This window comes from Ranitomeya imitator, chromosome 1 (assembly GCF_032444005.1).
Source record: "Ranitomeya imitator isolate aRanImi1 chromosome 1, aRanImi1.pri, whole genome shotgun sequence".
Taxonomy (NCBI): Eukaryota; Metazoa; Chordata; class Amphibia; order Anura; family Dendrobatidae; genus Ranitomeya; species Ranitomeya imitator.
The window spans coordinates 878,398,248-878,416,839 of NC_091282.1; the positions used below are offsets into that span (position 1 = coordinate 878,398,248).

At 43.0% G+C, this 18,592-nt stretch overlaps 1 protein-coding gene across 1 annotated transcript in view; it reads right to left on the reverse strand.

Moving 5' to 3' along the window:
* The window catches only part of TMEM150C (transmembrane protein 150C), a 334,089-nt gene that overhangs the window by 22,530 nt on the left and 292,967 nt on the right, over positions 1-18,592 (reverse strand). The window contains exons 5-6 of the mRNA XM_069742934.1: positions 3,838-3,870; positions 1,761-1,828 (exon numbers count right to left, since the gene is read on the reverse strand). Of these exons, the coding sequence (XP_069599035.1) occupies positions 1,761-1,828; positions 3,838-3,870 (101 nt within the window). The remainder of the gene's footprint in view (positions 1-1,760; positions 1,829-3,837; positions 3,871-18,592) is intronic.

Genomic DNA, 18,592 nt, shown 5'->3' on the forward strand with positions numbered 1-18,592 from the left:
ACATCGGGTAACTAAGCGCAGGGCCGCGCTTAGTAACCCGATGTTTACCCTGGTTACCATCCTAAAAGTAAAAAAACAAACAGTACATACTTACCTACCGCTGTCTGTCCTCCAGCGCTGTGCTCTGCTCTCCTCCTGCTCTGGCTGTGAGCGTCGGTCAGCCGGAAAGCAGAGCGGTGACGTCACCGCTCTGCTTTCTGGCTGCCCGGCGCTCACAGCCAGACCAGAGAAGCAGAGCGCCGAGGACAGACAGCGGTAGGTAAGTATGTAGCGTTTGTTTTTTTACTTTTTAGGATGGTAACCAGGGTAAACATCGGGTTACTAAGCGCGGCCCTGCGCTTAGTTACCCGATGTTTACCCTGGTTACCGGGGACCTCGGGATAGTTGGTCGCTGGAGAGCTGTCTGTGTGACAGCTCTCCAGCGACCAAACAGCGACGCTGCAGCGATCCGGATCGTTGTCGGTATCGCTGCAGCGTCGCTATGTGTGACGGTACCTTTAGCTTTCCCTAGTGTGAAAACAGCCTTAGGCTAGGGCCACATGGCAACTATGGCCACGACACAAGTCATGTGGCTAAAGATTGGTATGTAACCAAGTGTAATTCAGGTGAATGGGGTCGCATTGCAAACTCCAAGCTACCACAACCGTAACAAGATGCAAAAAAAAATGTAACTGGATCTAACTTTTTGTGACTTGCTAGTGACTTGTTACGTTAGGAATTAGATTGTAATCCCACTCACCTACATTATGCTGCAGTGTAGAACCGAAACATAGTGATCTTTGGCTGCACACCCTATTTCGCGGCCAAACATGCCATGTAATCCCAGCCTTAATGTTTTATTTTAAGGGCTTGTCTGGCCTTAGATTACAAGTCTATGTTTCTGCACATTTGTAAAATCCTCACATTGTGCTTTCTGCGCACTGTGCGGTGCTGGGAACGGCAGGCATGTGACCGCAAGTATATGATTTGCATACATGTGGTTATGTACTGACAAGACATGTGCAGCCTCTCCCAATGTGGCAAATCACATACGTGAGGTCACATGCCTGCCCGCTTCCAGTGCCGGCACTAGAGATTCCTCACAACACGTACCGCGAAAGCTATAGAGTGACTGCAGACTTGTAGTCTAAGGCCAGACTACCCCTTTAAGGCCGGTTTCACACGTCAGTGGCTCCGGTACGTGAGGTGACAGTTTCCTCACGTACCAGAGACACTGACTCATGTAGACATATTAAGATCAATGTGTCTCTGTACATGTCAGCATGTTTTCACGGACCATGTGTCCGTTTGAAAAATACGGAGACATGTCAGTGTTTGTGGGACTGCATGGATCACACAGACCCATTAAAGTCAATGGGTCCGTGTAAAACACGTGCCGCACACGGATGCTGTCCGTGTGCAGTCCGTGTGCCGTGCAGGAGACAGCGTTACTGTAAGCGCTGTCCCCCCCCGCATGTGGTGCTGAAGCCGGAATTCATCCCTTCTTCCCAGCAGCGTTCGCTGGAGAGAAGGAATGAATAATCTTTTTTAACTGTAGCGCTGTCTCCTGCACGGTCCGTGTGGTCCTCAGTCGGCACACGGGTGGCACACGGCTGCCGCACCTGTGCCACACTGATGTGCTACGTAAGCACACTGATATGGATAATTCCGGTACCGATTTTTCCAGTACCGGAATTATCTGGATGTGTGGGACAGGCCTAAGCACTTTATGTACTTTTATACCATTTCCAACATTAACATTTTTGAAAATCTTGTCTTACTTAGGAAAGCTGCCATATTCATGACTTGACTAAACACACAGCTTGCAGGGGGAGCATCACCTGCAACACTTTAAAAATACAGAAGTCATTTTAGTTAAGTCACATAATTCTTCCAGGCAAAAGAAAAACATTATATCTAATACAATCCATATAAATCCTGATTCTTCCACGCAATAAACAGTTTATATTGGTTTTCAACCGTATTCCTTCGTTCTCCTACGCAAAAAACATTGTAACTACGCAAAATCCATATATATCATGGATCTCCATTGAGAGTGACATTTTTACTAATAAAGTTCATACAGTTAGGTCCATATAGATTTGGACAGAGACAACATTTTTCTAATTTTGGTTATAGACATTACCACATTGAATTTTAAACAAAACAATTCAGATGCAGTTGAAGTTCAGACTTTCAGCTTTCATTTGAGGGTATCCACATTAAAATTGGATGAAGGGTTTAAGAGTTTTAGCTCCTTAACATGTGCAACCCTGTTGGTAAAGGGACCAAAAGTAATTGGACAGATTCAATAATTGTAAATAAAATGTTCATTTCTAGTACTTGGTTGAAAACCCTTTGTTGGCAATGACTGGCTGAAGTCTTGAACTCATGGACATCACCAGATGCTGTGTTTCCTCCTTTTTATGCTCTGCCAGGCCTTCACTGCGGTGGTTTTCAGTTGCTGTTTGTTTGTGGGCCTTTTTTTCTGAAGTTTAGTCTTTAACAAGTGAAATGCATGCTCAATTGGGTTGAGATCACGTGACTGACTTGGCCATTTAAGAATATTCCACTTCTTTGCTTTAATAAACTACTGGGTTGCTTTGGCTTTATGTTTTGGGTCATTGTCCATCTGTAGTATGAAACGACGACCAATCAGTTTGGCTGCATTTGGCTGGATCTGAGCACACAGTATGGCTCTGAATACCTCAGAATTCATTCGGCTGCTTCTGTCCTGTGTCACATCATCAATAAACACTAGTGACCCAGTGCCTCTGGCAGCCATGCATGCTCAAGCCATCACACTGCCTCCGCCGTGTTTTACAGATGATGTGGATTGCTTTGGATCATGAGCTGTACCACGCCTTCGCCATACTTTTCTCTTTCCATCATTCTGGTAGAGGTTGATCTTGGTTTCATCTGTCCAAAGAATGTTCTTCCAGAACTGTGCTGGCTTTTTTAGATGTTTTTTAGCAAAGTCCAGTCTAGCCATTTTATTCTTGATGTTTATGAGTGGCTCGCACCGTGCAGTGAACCCTCTGTATTTACCATCATGCAGTCTTCTCTTTATAGTAGATTTGGATACTGATACGTCTACCTCCTGGAGAGTGTTGTTCACTTGGTTGGCTGTTGTGAACGGGTTTCTCTTCATCATGGAGATTATTCTGCGATCATCCACCACTGTTGTCTTCCGTGGGCGCCCAGGTCTTTTTGCATTGATGAGTTCACCAGTGCTTTCTTTCTTTCTCAGGATGTACCAAACTGTAGATTTTGCCACTCCTAATATTGTAGCAATTTCTCGGATGGGTTTTTTCTGTTTTCGCAAGCTTAAGGATGGCTTGTTTCACTTGCATGGAGAGCTCCTTTGACCGCATGTTTACTTCACAGCAAAACATTCCAAATGCAAGCACCACACCTCAAATTATCTCCAGGCCTTTTATCTGCTTATTTGAGAATGACATAAGGAAGGGATTGCCCACACCGGTCCATGAAATAGCCTTGGAGTCAATTGTCCAATTACTTTTGGTCCCTTTAAAAACAGGGTGGCACATAATAAGGAGCCGAAACTCCTAAACCCTTCATCCAATTTTAATGTGGATACCCTCAAATGAAAAGTGAAAGTCTGAACTTCAACTGCATCTGAATTGTTTTGTTTAAAATTCATTTTGGTAATTTCTATTACCAAAATTAGAAAAATGTTGTCTCTGTCCAAATATATATGGACCTAACTGTATATACTATGGTTCTAAATTCATACGTATATACCATGTTTCTGCATGCAATCAACATTATATTACAAATTCAAGACATACAGTAACTACCACAGTTCTTCCATACAATAAACATTAGAATATTTACCTTATATAGGGTGGTCGTATATTTGGGATTGGGCTTTAAAATAAAAAAGCAGAAAGAAAGAATACAGTTAAAACTTTTCTGACATAGCTCGCCAAGTACTTTCACTGCCATGTGTGTTTTATTTTGTCAGATGTCAAACAGCCTAATGACAACCATTGCATGCATGACTTTAGAAAACTTTTTGCTGTGAAATTAGAGATTTTAACAAGGCATGGATTCAACAAATTCATACAATCCAGACTGCCAGTGGTATTCGTGTCCAGGAGTTAGGATTCAGGAAAAATAAAATTACTGGCAGGAGTAAATTGTATTAGTACTTTCAAACCTGTACATTGAATCTAATGTAGACATGACCTATACCTTTAAATTCACTATTCACCCAGCTGTAAAAAAAAAATTGCCCCAATTGATTATTTTCATTTTTTAATTCAGTTTTCTTTTTTTTGTCTTGTGGTATTCATTGCTGCTTTGTTCCTCAAAATATGGATGTGAAAAAAATAAATTCCAACAAGAAGGAGAAATCTTTATAAAATGTCCAATTTATTTTACATACATTGATATTCCAGTGCCAGTATCTTTGTCCTGTAAGACAGATGTGTCCTCAGTCAGGCCATGACGAAGAACACCTCTGTTTGAAACGCATAGGCAGGCCATATGGAATCTGGAATTTTAATGTATCTAAAATAAAGTGGACGATTTTTTTCTCCTCTCTGCTGGAATTTCATTTTTTCATATACGAGTTTGGCCCATTTAAGTCTTGGATGTCTGTACATAGGAGTTCCTGGTCGACACATTAAACAGAGAGCTAGCTGCTTGTTTTAAATTCTTGAAATAGGCACACATGGTTCATAAATTGTGCATAAACTAAAAAAAAAAAATAGTGGGACTTTTTAGCACAAAAAGTCACACAGTGCGCAAAATGTCATAAAAAAAAATTAAATTCTGGCATACATAGAATCTCTCCAGGGAGAATGTTGTACATTTGCAACAAAATTTGAAAATGATGAATTAAGTGAAAAAAAAACAGGTAAACACATATGAAATAGACTTCAAAAAAGGTGCAAATTCCAGGGAACTAGTCTGATTGCCGTATGTGGAGTCGGGAAGGAATTTTTTTCCCCAATGTGGAGCTTACTCTTTGCCACATGGTTTTTTTTTTGCCTTCCTCTGGATCAACATGTTAGGGCATGTTAGGTTAGGCTATGGGTTGAACTAGACGGACTTATAGTCTTCCTTCAACCTCAATAACTAAAATCAAAGAAGACTAAGACGCAGTTGAAAAACTAGACAAAAAGCAAGAGCAAATGCAAAGCAAATTGGACATAATTTCACACAAAATCCCAAAAATTAGCTGGAATAAATTGCTGACAACTGTCCAAAAGTGGGTTAACAACTTTGTTTCAAGCATGTGATACTCATTCAAACTCACCTGTGGCAAGTAACAGGTGTGGGCAATATGAAAATCATGGCTGAAACAGATAAAAAGGGTAGAAGTTGACACTATCTTTGCATTTTGTGTCTGTGTGTGCTACACTAGGCATGGGGAACAGAAAGAGGAGACAAGAACTGTCTGAGGACTTGAGATCCAAAATTGTTGAAAAATATCAACAATCTCAAGGTTAAAAGTCCATTTCCAGAGATCTTGTCTTTTCCACGGTGCGCAACACAATCAAGAAGTTTGTAACCCATGGCACTGTAGCCAATCTCCCTAAGTGTGGACAGCAGAGAAAAATTGATGAAAGGTTGCAACGCTGGATAGTTGAGATGGTGAATTAGAAGGCTCAATCAAGTTCCAAAGAAATTTAAGCAGTCCTACAGGCTCAGGATGCATTAGTAGATAATATAACCCACAAAAATTCTCCATCAATTAAATACTATGGATCCCCTTAAAGAACAAAATATGTGTCACCAAAAAATGCACATCAAAGCAATAGCCATAAAGTTATAATAATGCTAATATAGAAAAGCATAGAAAGGCATATAAGGGATAAACAAAATTATACAGTTTACAGTATAATCAAAAAGTGCTCAGGGTGCATTGCTGTTAGCGCAAACTATTCGTTGACATTGAATTTAACCAAAAATGGAATAAGGCCTTTAAAGAGAAGGACACAATGCCTACAGTAAAATATGGTGGGAGGTTCAAACAAGTTTTGGGGTTGTTTTGTTGCCTCTGGCACTGGGTGCCTTGACTGGGTGCAAGGCATCATGACATCTGAACATTACCCTTAGATTTTAGGTCGTAATGTAGTGCCCAGTGTCAGAAAACAGGGTTTGCATCCTTGGTCTACCAGCAGGATAATGACTCCAAACATACTTCAAGAAGCACCCAGAAATGGATGGAAACAAAGTGCTGGCAAGTTCTGAAGTGGCCAGCAGGGAGTCAGATCTAAATCCCATTGAACACCTGTGGCGAGATCTTAAAATTACTGTTGGGAGAAGGTACCCTTCTAATATTCAAGATTAAAATATGGGTAGCCAATACCTTGCAGTGACATACAGCCAATAAAGTGATAAAGTGAACCAGTGCTCAATTAAAAAATGGTTGGATCTCACCATTAGAAGTTTTCGAAAAACATCATGCAGAAGGGAAAAAAGAGAAATGAAGTCGAACTGGTAAAACTACATTCCCTGAGATGCCCAATGACATATCTTCTGTCCTGACAAGGACAATGCCCAGGTGTGACCTCTAAAGCTGTCCTTGTACAAACCCTCTTTATGCGTTTCATCACCCTGTAGTGGGGGACTCCTCAGGGGAGATGAATGTATATAAGAAAATAGACTATGAAGAGTCCTGGGCAATAGGACCCCTCAAGTTTCAAAAAGGACAATTAGGGGGTGCTGTAATGATATGACAGCCTCGTTATGTGGCAGAATGCTGACAGAGTGCCAGAATCAGCCATTTAATGCCTATGTATAGAGACAAGGTTCCTCCGCTTGGTGTTAGATCACATGCTGATGTCAGATCACATGACACTTGAAACAATTCTTATAGAGTTAGTGTTTCCCATAACAACCTTTTGTCCCATACTTAAATAGGTAATGTGAAAAGAACCATATCCCTGCCTACCCACATGTCTCCCTGTCTATCCATTATTCCATCTGGTCAGTATCACTAATTTTTCTTTTTTCTTTTAAACATAATGCCAACCCTCTTTTCTTGGAGTGCCTACTCAAAACTCCCACTGTTCGCCGGCTTTGGTAACCTGTCTCAGCAGTTGGTGTGGTAATATGACATGGCATACACTATTGGATACCTTGCTTTTGTGCATGCCTAGAGACCGTGCCTTGCTGATGAACATTTGTTGTCATGGTGACGCGTCCCTGTGACTATCCGTAAGTTGCATTCTTTCAATAGGAATGATCAAAAGCCCATTATTGAATATGTCCTGACAGGTCAGAGTAACTTCTATGATGTGGGGAAGACCATCAGAAGCAGAGAACTGAATTATGATATATGTCCATTCACTCATAGTAGAGCTGAAAATACATTAACACAGGGTCACCTTAAAATCTCTAAAATATGGTGGCCCCTAATCTGATTTTATAGACAGGTATTTCTGCTACACCAGATCACATTAGTATGTAACAAGATAGCAATGAGGTAATAGGGAGAATGAAGGGGATATTTTTGAGAAGACGGGGGGTTATAATAACAGAAATAAACCATAATTCAGATGTTCATTTAAACCAAATGGGGCTACTGAACTAAGTTGGAAGGTCCACCTGGCCTCTCGCTGCAATAACAGTTTGTCAAAATGTCCACCCCTGCGAGATGGCTTAATCAAGTCAATTCCAGTGAACTTGACGACTTTGAGGTTACCTCCATGTTCCGTATTGACAATTGCTTAGCAATAGATGTATTCCTCTTGTTTTAAATAAAATAAATAAATAATCTTGTTCCATATGTCTCCCATATGTCCACTTATGCTCCTCTTCAATTCCCGTGACATTTTCCCCACATATTCCTTCTAGCAGTCGCAAGTCGCCTTTCGATAGTCCCCTTTCGATTTGCAAAATATAACATTTCTTATTGAGAACCGTTCACCGGTCACAAGGCTATGAAAGGTTTTACCTACCAATGAGTGAGGGTATACCACGTAATCCCCGCATCTAAAGAACCATGGTGGTTTCATCAGGATCCAGGTATTGGGATTGTGTGTACGTGGAAGGTGACTAAACTACCCTATTTTGGATAGACCGTATTTTCTGTAAGTGATCTGGGGAATATCACCCACCACCTTACAAATATCCTTGTCCATTTTCAGAATTCCCCAATGTTTAGTTATTCTGGATAGGATATTCAACATGCCGTCAATTCCGCGCTCCTCCAAAATCAGGCAAGGGAGTCACAAAGTTCAGAAGAGTTGCATACCTTATTCAGGGCTATAAATCTGGACGTCCTGTCCACTTCCTCAGGTACATAGCCAATACTAACCACATGGTATTACTTGCATATATAGGATGGGCTGGACATAGAAAAAAATGGGCATCAAACACACCTGGCACCCTGAACAGTGATCAAAAATGCAAATTGCTAGCATAAAAATTATATATGACATTAAAATGTAAGATTTTTCTGCAAATAAAATTGAAAAAAAAAGAAAATAAAAAGTCTGCAAAGACATCCTAGAACTGTGTTTTCCTTTTTTCCTGCTGCACCACATTGTTGACTCATGTGCAGTCTGTGATCTATTAGTATACCCAAGTCTTTTTCACACCTGCTGTTTCTTTGTTCTATTCCTCCCATTCCGTAGATGTAATTTTCATTTTTCTTGCCCAGATGTAGAATTTTGCATTTCTCCCTTTTAAATACAATTCTATTAGTCGCTGCCCATTGTTCAAGTTTTTCTAGATCTTTCTAAATCCTTTCTCTGTCTTCTCTAGTGTTAGCAATTCCTCCTAGCTTTGCATCGTCTGCACATTTGATTAGATTACCTACAGTTCCCTTATCTAGATCATTTACACTACCATTCAAAAGTTTAGGGTCACCCAGACAATTTTGTGTTTTCCATGAAAACTCATACTTTTATTAATCAAATGAGTTGCCAAATGAATTGAAAATCTAATCCAGACATTGACAAGGTTCGAAAAAAGATTTTTATTTGAAATAATAATTTTCTCCTTCAAACTTTTCTTTTGTCAAAGAATGCTCCCTTTGCAGCAATTACAGCATTGCAGACCATTGGCATTATAGCAGTTAATTTGCTGAGGTAATCTGGAGAAATTTCACCCCATGCTTCCAGAAGCCCCTCCCCCCAAGTTGGTTTTGCTTGATGGGCACTTTTTGCATACCATATGGTCAAGCTGCTCAAACAACAGCTCAATGGGGTTGAGATCTGTTGACTGAGCTGGCCACTCCATTACAGATAGAATACCAGCTGCCTGCTTCTTCCCTAAATAGTTCTTGCAAAATTTGGAGGTGTGCTTTGTGTTATGATCAGGTGACCTTGGAGCAGCATGAAAACTTTCACTGGAGTAGGTGGTAACTATACTGACCGCAAATCCTAATCTTAACACCGCAACTAGAAGTAGCCGTGGGGTGTGCCTAACAAATCCTAGACACCTCGACACAGCCAGAGGACTAAATACCCCTATAGATGGAAATAGGAATTCTACCTTGCCTCAGAGCAGAACACCAAAGGATAGGCAGCCCCCCACAATTATTGACTGTGAGTAGTAGAGGAAAAGACACACGCAGGCAGGAAACAGGATTTAGCAAAAGAGGCCACTCTAGCTAAAATAGGAAAGGATAGGACAGGATACTAAGCAGTCAGTATTAAAATCCTTCCAAAAATATTCACAGCAGAAAATACAAAAACTCCACCATCTAACTAAAGATGTGGAGCGTATATCTGCAACTCCAGAGAATCCAACAAGACTGAGAAAACACTGACACAGACTAAGCTGGACAAGAGAAAACAAATGAATAGCACAGAATATAAGCACGCAGCTTGTGTGCCACAGAAAAAGAAACAGACACTTATCTTTGCTGAATTGGCAGCTAAGCAGGAGAAGCCAGACAAAGATCCAACACTTCCCAAGAAACATTGACAACTGGCAAGGACCAATGAGTCCTGCAAACCTAAATACCCCAGTCAGAATTGCAATCAGTAGATACACCTGTCCAAGACTGTAGCCCAGGGACAACTGCATTACCACCTACAACCACCGGAGGGAGCCCAAAAGCAGAATTCACGACAGCTTTAGTTCATTGTCCTGTTGTAGGATGAAATTAGCTCCAATCAAGCGCTGTTCATAGGGCATGGCATAGCGTTGGAAAATGGAGATAGCCTTCCTTATTCAAAATCCCTTTTACCTTGTCCAAATCTCCCTCTTTACCAGCACCAAAGCAACCCCAGACCATCACATTACCTCCACCATGCTTGACAGATGGCATCAGGCACTTCCAGCATCTTTTCAGTTGTTCTGCGTCTCACAAATGTTCTTCTGTGTTATCCAAACACCTCAAACTTGGATTCGTCTGCCCATAACTCTTTTTTCCAATCTTCCAGTCTCAGATATGGCTTTTTCTTTGCCACTCTGCCCTGAAGGCCAGCATCCCGAAGTCCCTCTTCACTGTAGACGTTGACACTGGCCTTTTGCGTGTACTATTTAATGAAGCTGCCAGTTGAAGACTTGTGAGGCATCGATTTCTCAAACTACAGACTCTAATGTACTTGTCTTGTTGCTCAGTTATGCAGTGGGACCTCCCACTTCTCTTTCTACTCTGGTTAGAGGCTGTTTGTGCTCTTCTCTGAAGGGAATAGTACACACCGTTGTAAGAAATCTTCAGATTCTTGGCAATTTCTCGCATGGAATAGCCTTCATTTCTGAGAACAAGAATAGACTCTCGAGTTTCACATGAAAGGTCTATTTTAATGGCCATTTTGAGAATTTAATGGAAAATACTGTAACAATAATCTAATAAGGTCAATAAATCAAGAAAGCTAACAAATTAACCCCTATACCACTTAAAGATTAATCAGATAATATTGAACTTTTAATAAATTCCTCTAAAAAAATAACCATCAATCACCATACAAGCAACCGTGCTAGCTGTGTTCTCCCTGCACCAATTTGCCTGCATCCATCGCCTACCTGTCAGCGGAGGTTGGCACCCTGAAACAAATACACGAGTGATGGCGCCCCTCCTCCTCGGCGGCTATCCCTAAATCTCCTAGATGGACCTATGCTGGTGAATCATGCAACCACTTATTGTGCATATGTAAAGAAAGGACAGACAGGAAATGCTGTATGCATGACTCACCAGTAAGATTGATTAGATCCTTGTACCCCTAATGGGTTTTGCTTATCTGAAAATGCACCCTTCAAATATGAGAGACCTGGAGCAGTTTGCAAAACAAGAGTGGTAAAAAATTCCAGTAGAGAGGTGTAAGAAGCTTGTTGATGGTTATAGGAAGCGATTGATTGCAGTTCTATATTTTAGAGGGTGTGCAACCAAATATTAAGTCGAGGGTGTCAAGAATTTTGTCTGGCCCATTTTGGGGTTTTGTGTGAAATTTTGTCCCATTTGTCTTTTTTCTCTGTTTTTTTTGTGTTGTTCAAATACACACAAAGGAAATAAACATGTATAACTAAACATGTGTAATTGCAATAATTTTCGGAAAGAAAAAGTTATTTTTTTCTGCAACAATTTCAAGATTGCCAACACTTTTGGCCATGACTGTATTAATATCTAGGTAATCTTGTGTCCTCTCTTCAGTTACAAGGGATTGTCATAGGAAAAGATCCCCTGCCCTTATGTCCCATTAGAGAAGATCATAGGATCTTACTAAGACACTCCCAGACAAAACAGCTGATTGATGGGTTAAAAAAGTCACCTTCTATTTAAGAGGAACTTGTCTGTGAGGCTCTGGCTGCCATTTATTACATCAGATACATTTAAGAGTCTGCAATAAAAATATTATCAAAAAATACCCACATACAAAAAAAAACAAATAAGAAATGTATCAAGTCATAATTTTTGATTTTTACAATTTCTTAAAAATGTTTTGTTACCCATAGAAATGTTATGACAAGTTTATTATCAACAGGAAAGCAACTTTATTAAAGGGAGACTGTCACCCCTAAAATAGGCATTTAAACAGTCTAAACATTTATATAGGGGCCTAGCCCCTATTTAAAAAGTACTAGGCTAGTAGAGCCCAACTGAAATCGACTTTTATTTGATATGCAAAATGAGGGCGCTTCAGTGCACCCTTGGCGTGGCCTATACTTTGGTGAACAGTCATGCCCTCCTATTTGCATAATAAAGTTGTTGCCTCACATTGATTGACTTGGCTCTAAGGCCCTAAGGCCCAAGTGAACGCTGCATCTCCTGCCTGTACTTGCAAACTGACACTGGATGATCACAGCCATACACTCATAGTGTAGCAAGGGGCAGACACAAACAGGCAGAAGCCACAGCACACCGCAGCCTTGTGTGCACACCCACACTGACAGTATGAGCGCAACGCTGCCATCATCCAGGCCACGCACCAAAATGCCTCATTTATATAACATTATAAAATGTAATATTTTCTATTATTATTATTTGCTTTACTCAGTTATATAGCGCTATTAATTCCACAGCTTTACAGACATCATCACTGATCCCATTGAAGGTTACAATCTAAATTCCCTAGAGAAAGCCATGCAAGCAAGGAGAAAACATACAAACTTCTTGCAGATGTCTTCATTTATAGTGGCACTGAAGATAGAAAAGCTTTTAAGAAAAACCTTTTTGCCCCATTCATGTCTGCGTTTACCTCAGACACTGTAAAACAATGTAAATGCCGATTGTACAGTCCAACCCTATATGCCTTACAGATGCGTTCATTGCTTATTGAGTCCTATTACAAAACACTGCACAGTACACTGTGTTCCAAAGTATTTTACAAAGTGTCATACAGATGTACCGTATTTTCCGCTTTGTAAGACGCACTTTATTTCCCCCAAATTTGGGGGGGAAATGTGGGTGCGTCTAACAAAGCGGATATACCGCTTACCATTACAGGCTGGGATGAGGGGGTGTCCGCCGCTGCTGCCCCGGGTGATGCTGGAGGCTCCGATGCGGCGGGGGGCCCTGGCGACATTTTGTGAAAGCCCAGAGCCCCCCGGCAGTTCGTCCATGCGTTCCTGTATGACTGACTCTGGGAAAATGGCCACTGGAATCTCGGGAGATGAGATTTCAGCGCTGAGATCTCATCTCTCGAGATTCCGGCGGCCATTTTCCCGGAGTTAGTTCCAGTATGACTGACTCCGGGAAAATGGCCACCGGAATCTCGGTCAGTCATACAGGAACGCATGGACGAACTGCTGGGGACTCTGACCTTTCATAAATTGTCGACAGAGACCCCCGCAGCACCAGAGACAGCCCTGCAGCATTGGAGACAGCCCTGCAGCACAGGAGCCCCCTGCAGACCCCTCATCCCAGCTTGCAGCACGCACAGGAGCCCCCCTGCAGACCCCTCATCCCAGCCTGCAGCACAGGAGCCCCCCTGCAGCACAGGAGCCCCCTGCAGACCCCACCATCCCAGCCTGCAGCAATACTCCACTCCTGCCTGCAGCAACGACCCTAGGACCCTGATCCACCACAGCCACAACCCTGTTATGATAGGCAATTCAGTACCACAATGGACATAGCGGTCAGAGCACATACAGTGATCTGACAATAACCCAAAATCATAGAACGAGCTCTGAGACGTGGGAACTCTGCAGACCGCAATCCCTAATCCTCTCCAAACAACACTAGAGGCAGCCGTGGATTGCGCCTAACTCTGCCTATGCAACTCGGCACAGCCTGAGAAACTAACTAGCCTGAAGATAGAAAATAAGCCTACCTTGCCTCAGAGAAATACCCCAAAGGAAAAGGCAGCCCCCCACATATAATGACTGTGAGTAAGATGAAAAGACAAACGTAGGGATGAAATAGATTCAGCAAAGTGAGGCCCGACTTTCTTAACAGAGCGAGGATAGGAAAGATAACTTTGCGGTCTACACAAAACCCTAAAGGAAACCACGCAAAGGGGGCAAAAAGACCCTCCATACCGAACTAACGGCACGGAGGTACACCCTTTGCGTCCCAGAGCTTCCAGCAAAACAATTAGACAAGCTGGACAGAAAAAATAGCAAACAAATAGCAAAGAAGAACTTAGCTATGCAGAGCAGCAGGCCACAGGAATGATCCAGGGAAAAACAAGTCCAACACTGGAACATTGACAGGAAGCCAGGATCAAAGCATTAGGTGGAGTTAAGTAGAGCAGTACCTAACGACCTCACCACATCACCTGAGGTAGGAAACTCAGTAGCCGCAATACCACTTTCCTCCACCAACAGAAGCTCACAGAGAGAATCAGCCGAAGTACCACTTGTGACCACAGGAGGGAGCACTGCCACAGAATTCACAACAGTACCCCCCCCTTGAGGAGGGGTCACCGAACCCTCACCAGAGCCCCCAGGCCGACCAGGATGAGCCACATGAAAGGCACGAACAAGATCGGGAGCATGGACATCAGAGGCAAAGACCCAGGAATTATCTTCCTGAGCATAACCCTTCCACTTAACCAGATACTGGAGTTTCCGTCTTGAAACACGAGAATCCAAAATCTTCTCCACAATATACTCCAACTCCCCCTCCACCAAAACCGGGGCAGGAGGGTCAACAGATGGAACCATAGGTGCCACGTATCTCTGCAACAATGACCTATGGAATACATTATGTATGGAAAAGGAATCTGGAAGGGTCAGACGAAAAGACACAGGATTAAGAACCTCAGAAATCCTATACGGACCAATGAAACGAGGTTTAAACTTAGGAGAGGAAACCTTCATAGGAATATGACGAGAAGATAACCAAACCAGATCCCCAACACGAAGTCGGGGACCCACACAGCGTCTGCGATTAGCAAAACGTTGAGCCCTCTCCTGGGACAAGGTCAAATTGTCCACTACATGAGTCCAAATCTGCTGCAACCTGTCCACCACAGTATCCACACCAGGACAGTCCGAAGACTCAACCTGTCCTGAAGAGAAACGAGGATGGAACCCAGAGTTGCAGAAAAATGGCGAAACCAAGGTAGCCGAGCTGGCCCGGTTATTAAGGGCGAACTCAGCCAAAGGCAAAAAGGACACCCAGTCATCCTGATCAGCAGAAACAAAACATCTCAGATATGTTTCCAAGGTCTGATTGGTTCGTTCGGTCTAGCCATTAGTCTGAGGATGGAAAGCCGAGGAAAAAGACAAGTCAATGCCCATCCTACCACAAAAGGCTCGCCAAAACCTCGAAACAAACTGGGAACCTCTGTCAGAAACGATATTCTCTGGAATACCATGCAAACGAACCACATGCTGGAAGAACAATGGCACCAAATCAGAGGAGGAAGGCAATTTAGACAAGGGTACCAGATGGACCATCTTAGAAAAGCGATCACAGACCACCCAAATGACTGACATCTTTTGAGAAATGGGAAGATCTGAAATAAAATCCATAGAGATATGCGTCCAAGGTCTCCTGGGGACCGGCAAGGGCAAAAGCAGCCCACTGGCACGAGAACAGCAGGGCTTAGCCCGAGCACAAATCCCACAGGACTGCACAAAAGCACGCACATCCCGCGACAGAGATGGCCACCAAAAGGATCTAGCCACTAACTCTCTGGTACCAAAGATTCCAGGATGACCAGCCAACACCGAACAATGAACCTCAGAGATAACTTTATTCGTCCACCTATCAGGGACAAACAGTTTCTCCGCTGGACAACGATCAGGTTTATTAGCCTGAAATTTTTGCAGCACCCGCCGCAAATCAGGGGAGATGGCAGACACAATTACTCCCTCCTTGAGGATACCCGCCGGCTCGGACAAACCCGGAGAGTCGGGCACAAAACTCCTAGACAGAGCATCCGCCTTCACATTTTTAGAGCCCGGAAGGTACGAAATCACAAAGTCAAAACGGGCAAAAAACAGCGACCAACGAGCCTGTCTAGGATTTAACCGCTTGGCAGACTCGAGATAAGTCAAGTTCTTATGATCAGTCAATACCACCACGCGATGCTTAGCTCCTTCAAGCCAATGACGCCACTCCTCGAATGCCCACTTCATGGCCAGCAACTCTTGGTTGCCCACATCATAATTTCGCTCAGCAGGCGAAAACTTCCGGGAAAAAAAAGCGCATGGTTTCATCACTGAGCAATCAGAACCTCTCTGCGACAAAACAGCCCCTGCTCCAATCTCAGAAGCATCAACCTCGACCTGGAACGGAAGAGAAACATCTGGTTGACACAACACAGGGGCAGAAGAAAAACGACGCTTCAACTCCTGAAAGGCTTCCACAGCAGCAGAAGACCAATTGACCACATCAGCACCCTTCTTGGTCAAATCGGTCAATGGTTTAGCAATACTAGAAAAATTGCAGATGAAGCGACGATAAAAATTAGCAAAGCCCAGGAACTTTTGCAGACTTTTCAGAGATGTCGGCTGAGTCCAATCATGGATGGCTTGGACCTTAACAGGATCCATCTTGATAGTAGAAGGGGAAAAAATGAACCCCAAAAATGAAACCTTCTGCACACCAAAGAGACACTTTGATCCCTTCACAAACAAAGAATTAGCACGCAGGACCTGAAAAACCGTTCTGACCTGCTTCACATGAGACTCCCAATCATCCGAGAAGATCAAAATGTCATCCAAGTACACAATCAGGAATTTATCCAGGTACTCTCGGAAGATGTCATGCATAAAGGACTGAAACACTGATGGAGCATTGGCAAGTCCGAATGGCATCACTAGATACTCAAAATGACCCTCGGGCGTATTAAATGCAGTTTTCCATTCATCGCCTTGCTTAATTCGCACCAGATTATACGCACCACGAAGATCTACCTTGGTGAACCGACTAGCCCCCTTAATCCGAGCAAACAGATCAGATAACAATGGCAAGGGGTACTGAAATTTAACCGTGATCTTATTAAGAAGGCGGTAATCTATACAAGGTCTCAGCGAACCATCCTTCTTGGCTACAAAAAAGAACCCTGCTCCTAATGGCGACGATGACAGGCGAATATGCCCCTTCTCCAGGGATTCCTTCACATAACTGCGCATAGCGGTGTGCTCAGGCACGGATAAATTAAACAGTCGACCTTTTCGGAATTTACTACCAGGAATCAAATTGATAGCACAATCACAATCCCTATGCGGAGGTAGGGTATCGGACTTGGGCTCATCAAATACATCCCGGTAATCAGACAAGAACTCTGGGACCTCAGAAGGGGTGGATGACGAAATTGACAGAAATGGAACATCACCATGTACCCCCTGACAACCCCAGCTGGACACCGACATGGATTTCCAATCTAATACTGGATTATGAACTTGTAGCCATGGCAACCCCAACACGACCACATCATGCAGATTATGCAACACCAGAAAGCGAATAACCTCCTGATGTGCAGGAGCCATGCACATGGTCAGCTGGGTCCAGTACTGAGGCTTATTCTTGGCCAAAGGTGTAGCATCAATTCCTCTCAATGGAATAGGACACTGCAAGGGCTCCAAGAAAAACCCACAATGCTTAGCAAACTCCAAGTCCATCAAATTCAGGGCAGCGCCTGAATCCACAAATGCCATGACAGAATACGATGACAAAGAGCAGATCAAGGTAACGGACAGAAGAAATTTTGACTGTACCGTACCAATGGTGGCAGACCTAGCGAACCGCTTAGAGCGCTTAGGACAATCAGAGATGGCATGAGTGGAATCACCACAGTAGAAACACAGACCATTCAGACGTCTGTGTTCTTGCCGTTCAACTCTGGTCAAAGTCCTATCGCACTGCATAGGCTTAGGTTTAATCTCAGGTAATACCGCCAAATGGTGCACAGATTTACGCTCACGCAAGCGTCGACCGATCTGAATGGCCAAAGACATAGATTCATTCAGACCAGCAGGCATAGGAAATCCCACATGACATCCTTAAGGGCTTCAGAGAGACCCTTTCTGAAAATCGCTGCGAGCGCAGCTTCATTCCATTGAGTGAGTACGGACCACTTTCTAAATTTCTGACAATATACCTCTATCTCATCCTGACCCTGACACAAAGCCAGCAAATTTTTCTCTGCCTGATCCACTGAATTAGGCTCATCGTACAGCAATCCGAGCGCCAGGAAAAACGCATCAATATTACTTAATGCAGGATCTCCTGGCGCAAGGGAAAATGCCCAGTCTTGAGAGTCGCCACGCAAAAAAGAAATAATAATTCTCACTTGTTGAGCTGGGTCACCAGAGGAGTGAGGTTTCAAGGCCAGAAACAGTTTGCAATTATTTTTGAAATTCACAAACTTGACTCTATCACCATAAAACAAATCAGGAATAGGAATTCTTGGTTCAAACATAGACTTCTGAACCACCAAATCTTGAATCTTTTGTACATTTATAACGAGATTATCCATTGAAGAGCACAGACCCTGAATGTCCATGTCCACACCTGTGTCCTGAACCACCCAAATGTCTAGGGGAAAAAAAAGGCAAAACACAGTGCAAAGAAAAAAAAATGGTCTCAGAACTTCTTTTTTCCCTCTATTGAGAATCATTAGTACTTTTGGCTTCCTATACTGTTATGATAGGCAATTCAGTACCACAATGGACATAGCGGTCAGAGCACATACAGTGATCTGACAATAACCCAAAATCATAGAACGAGCTCTGAGACGTGGGAACTCTGCAGACCGCAATCCCTAATCCTCTCCAAACAACACTA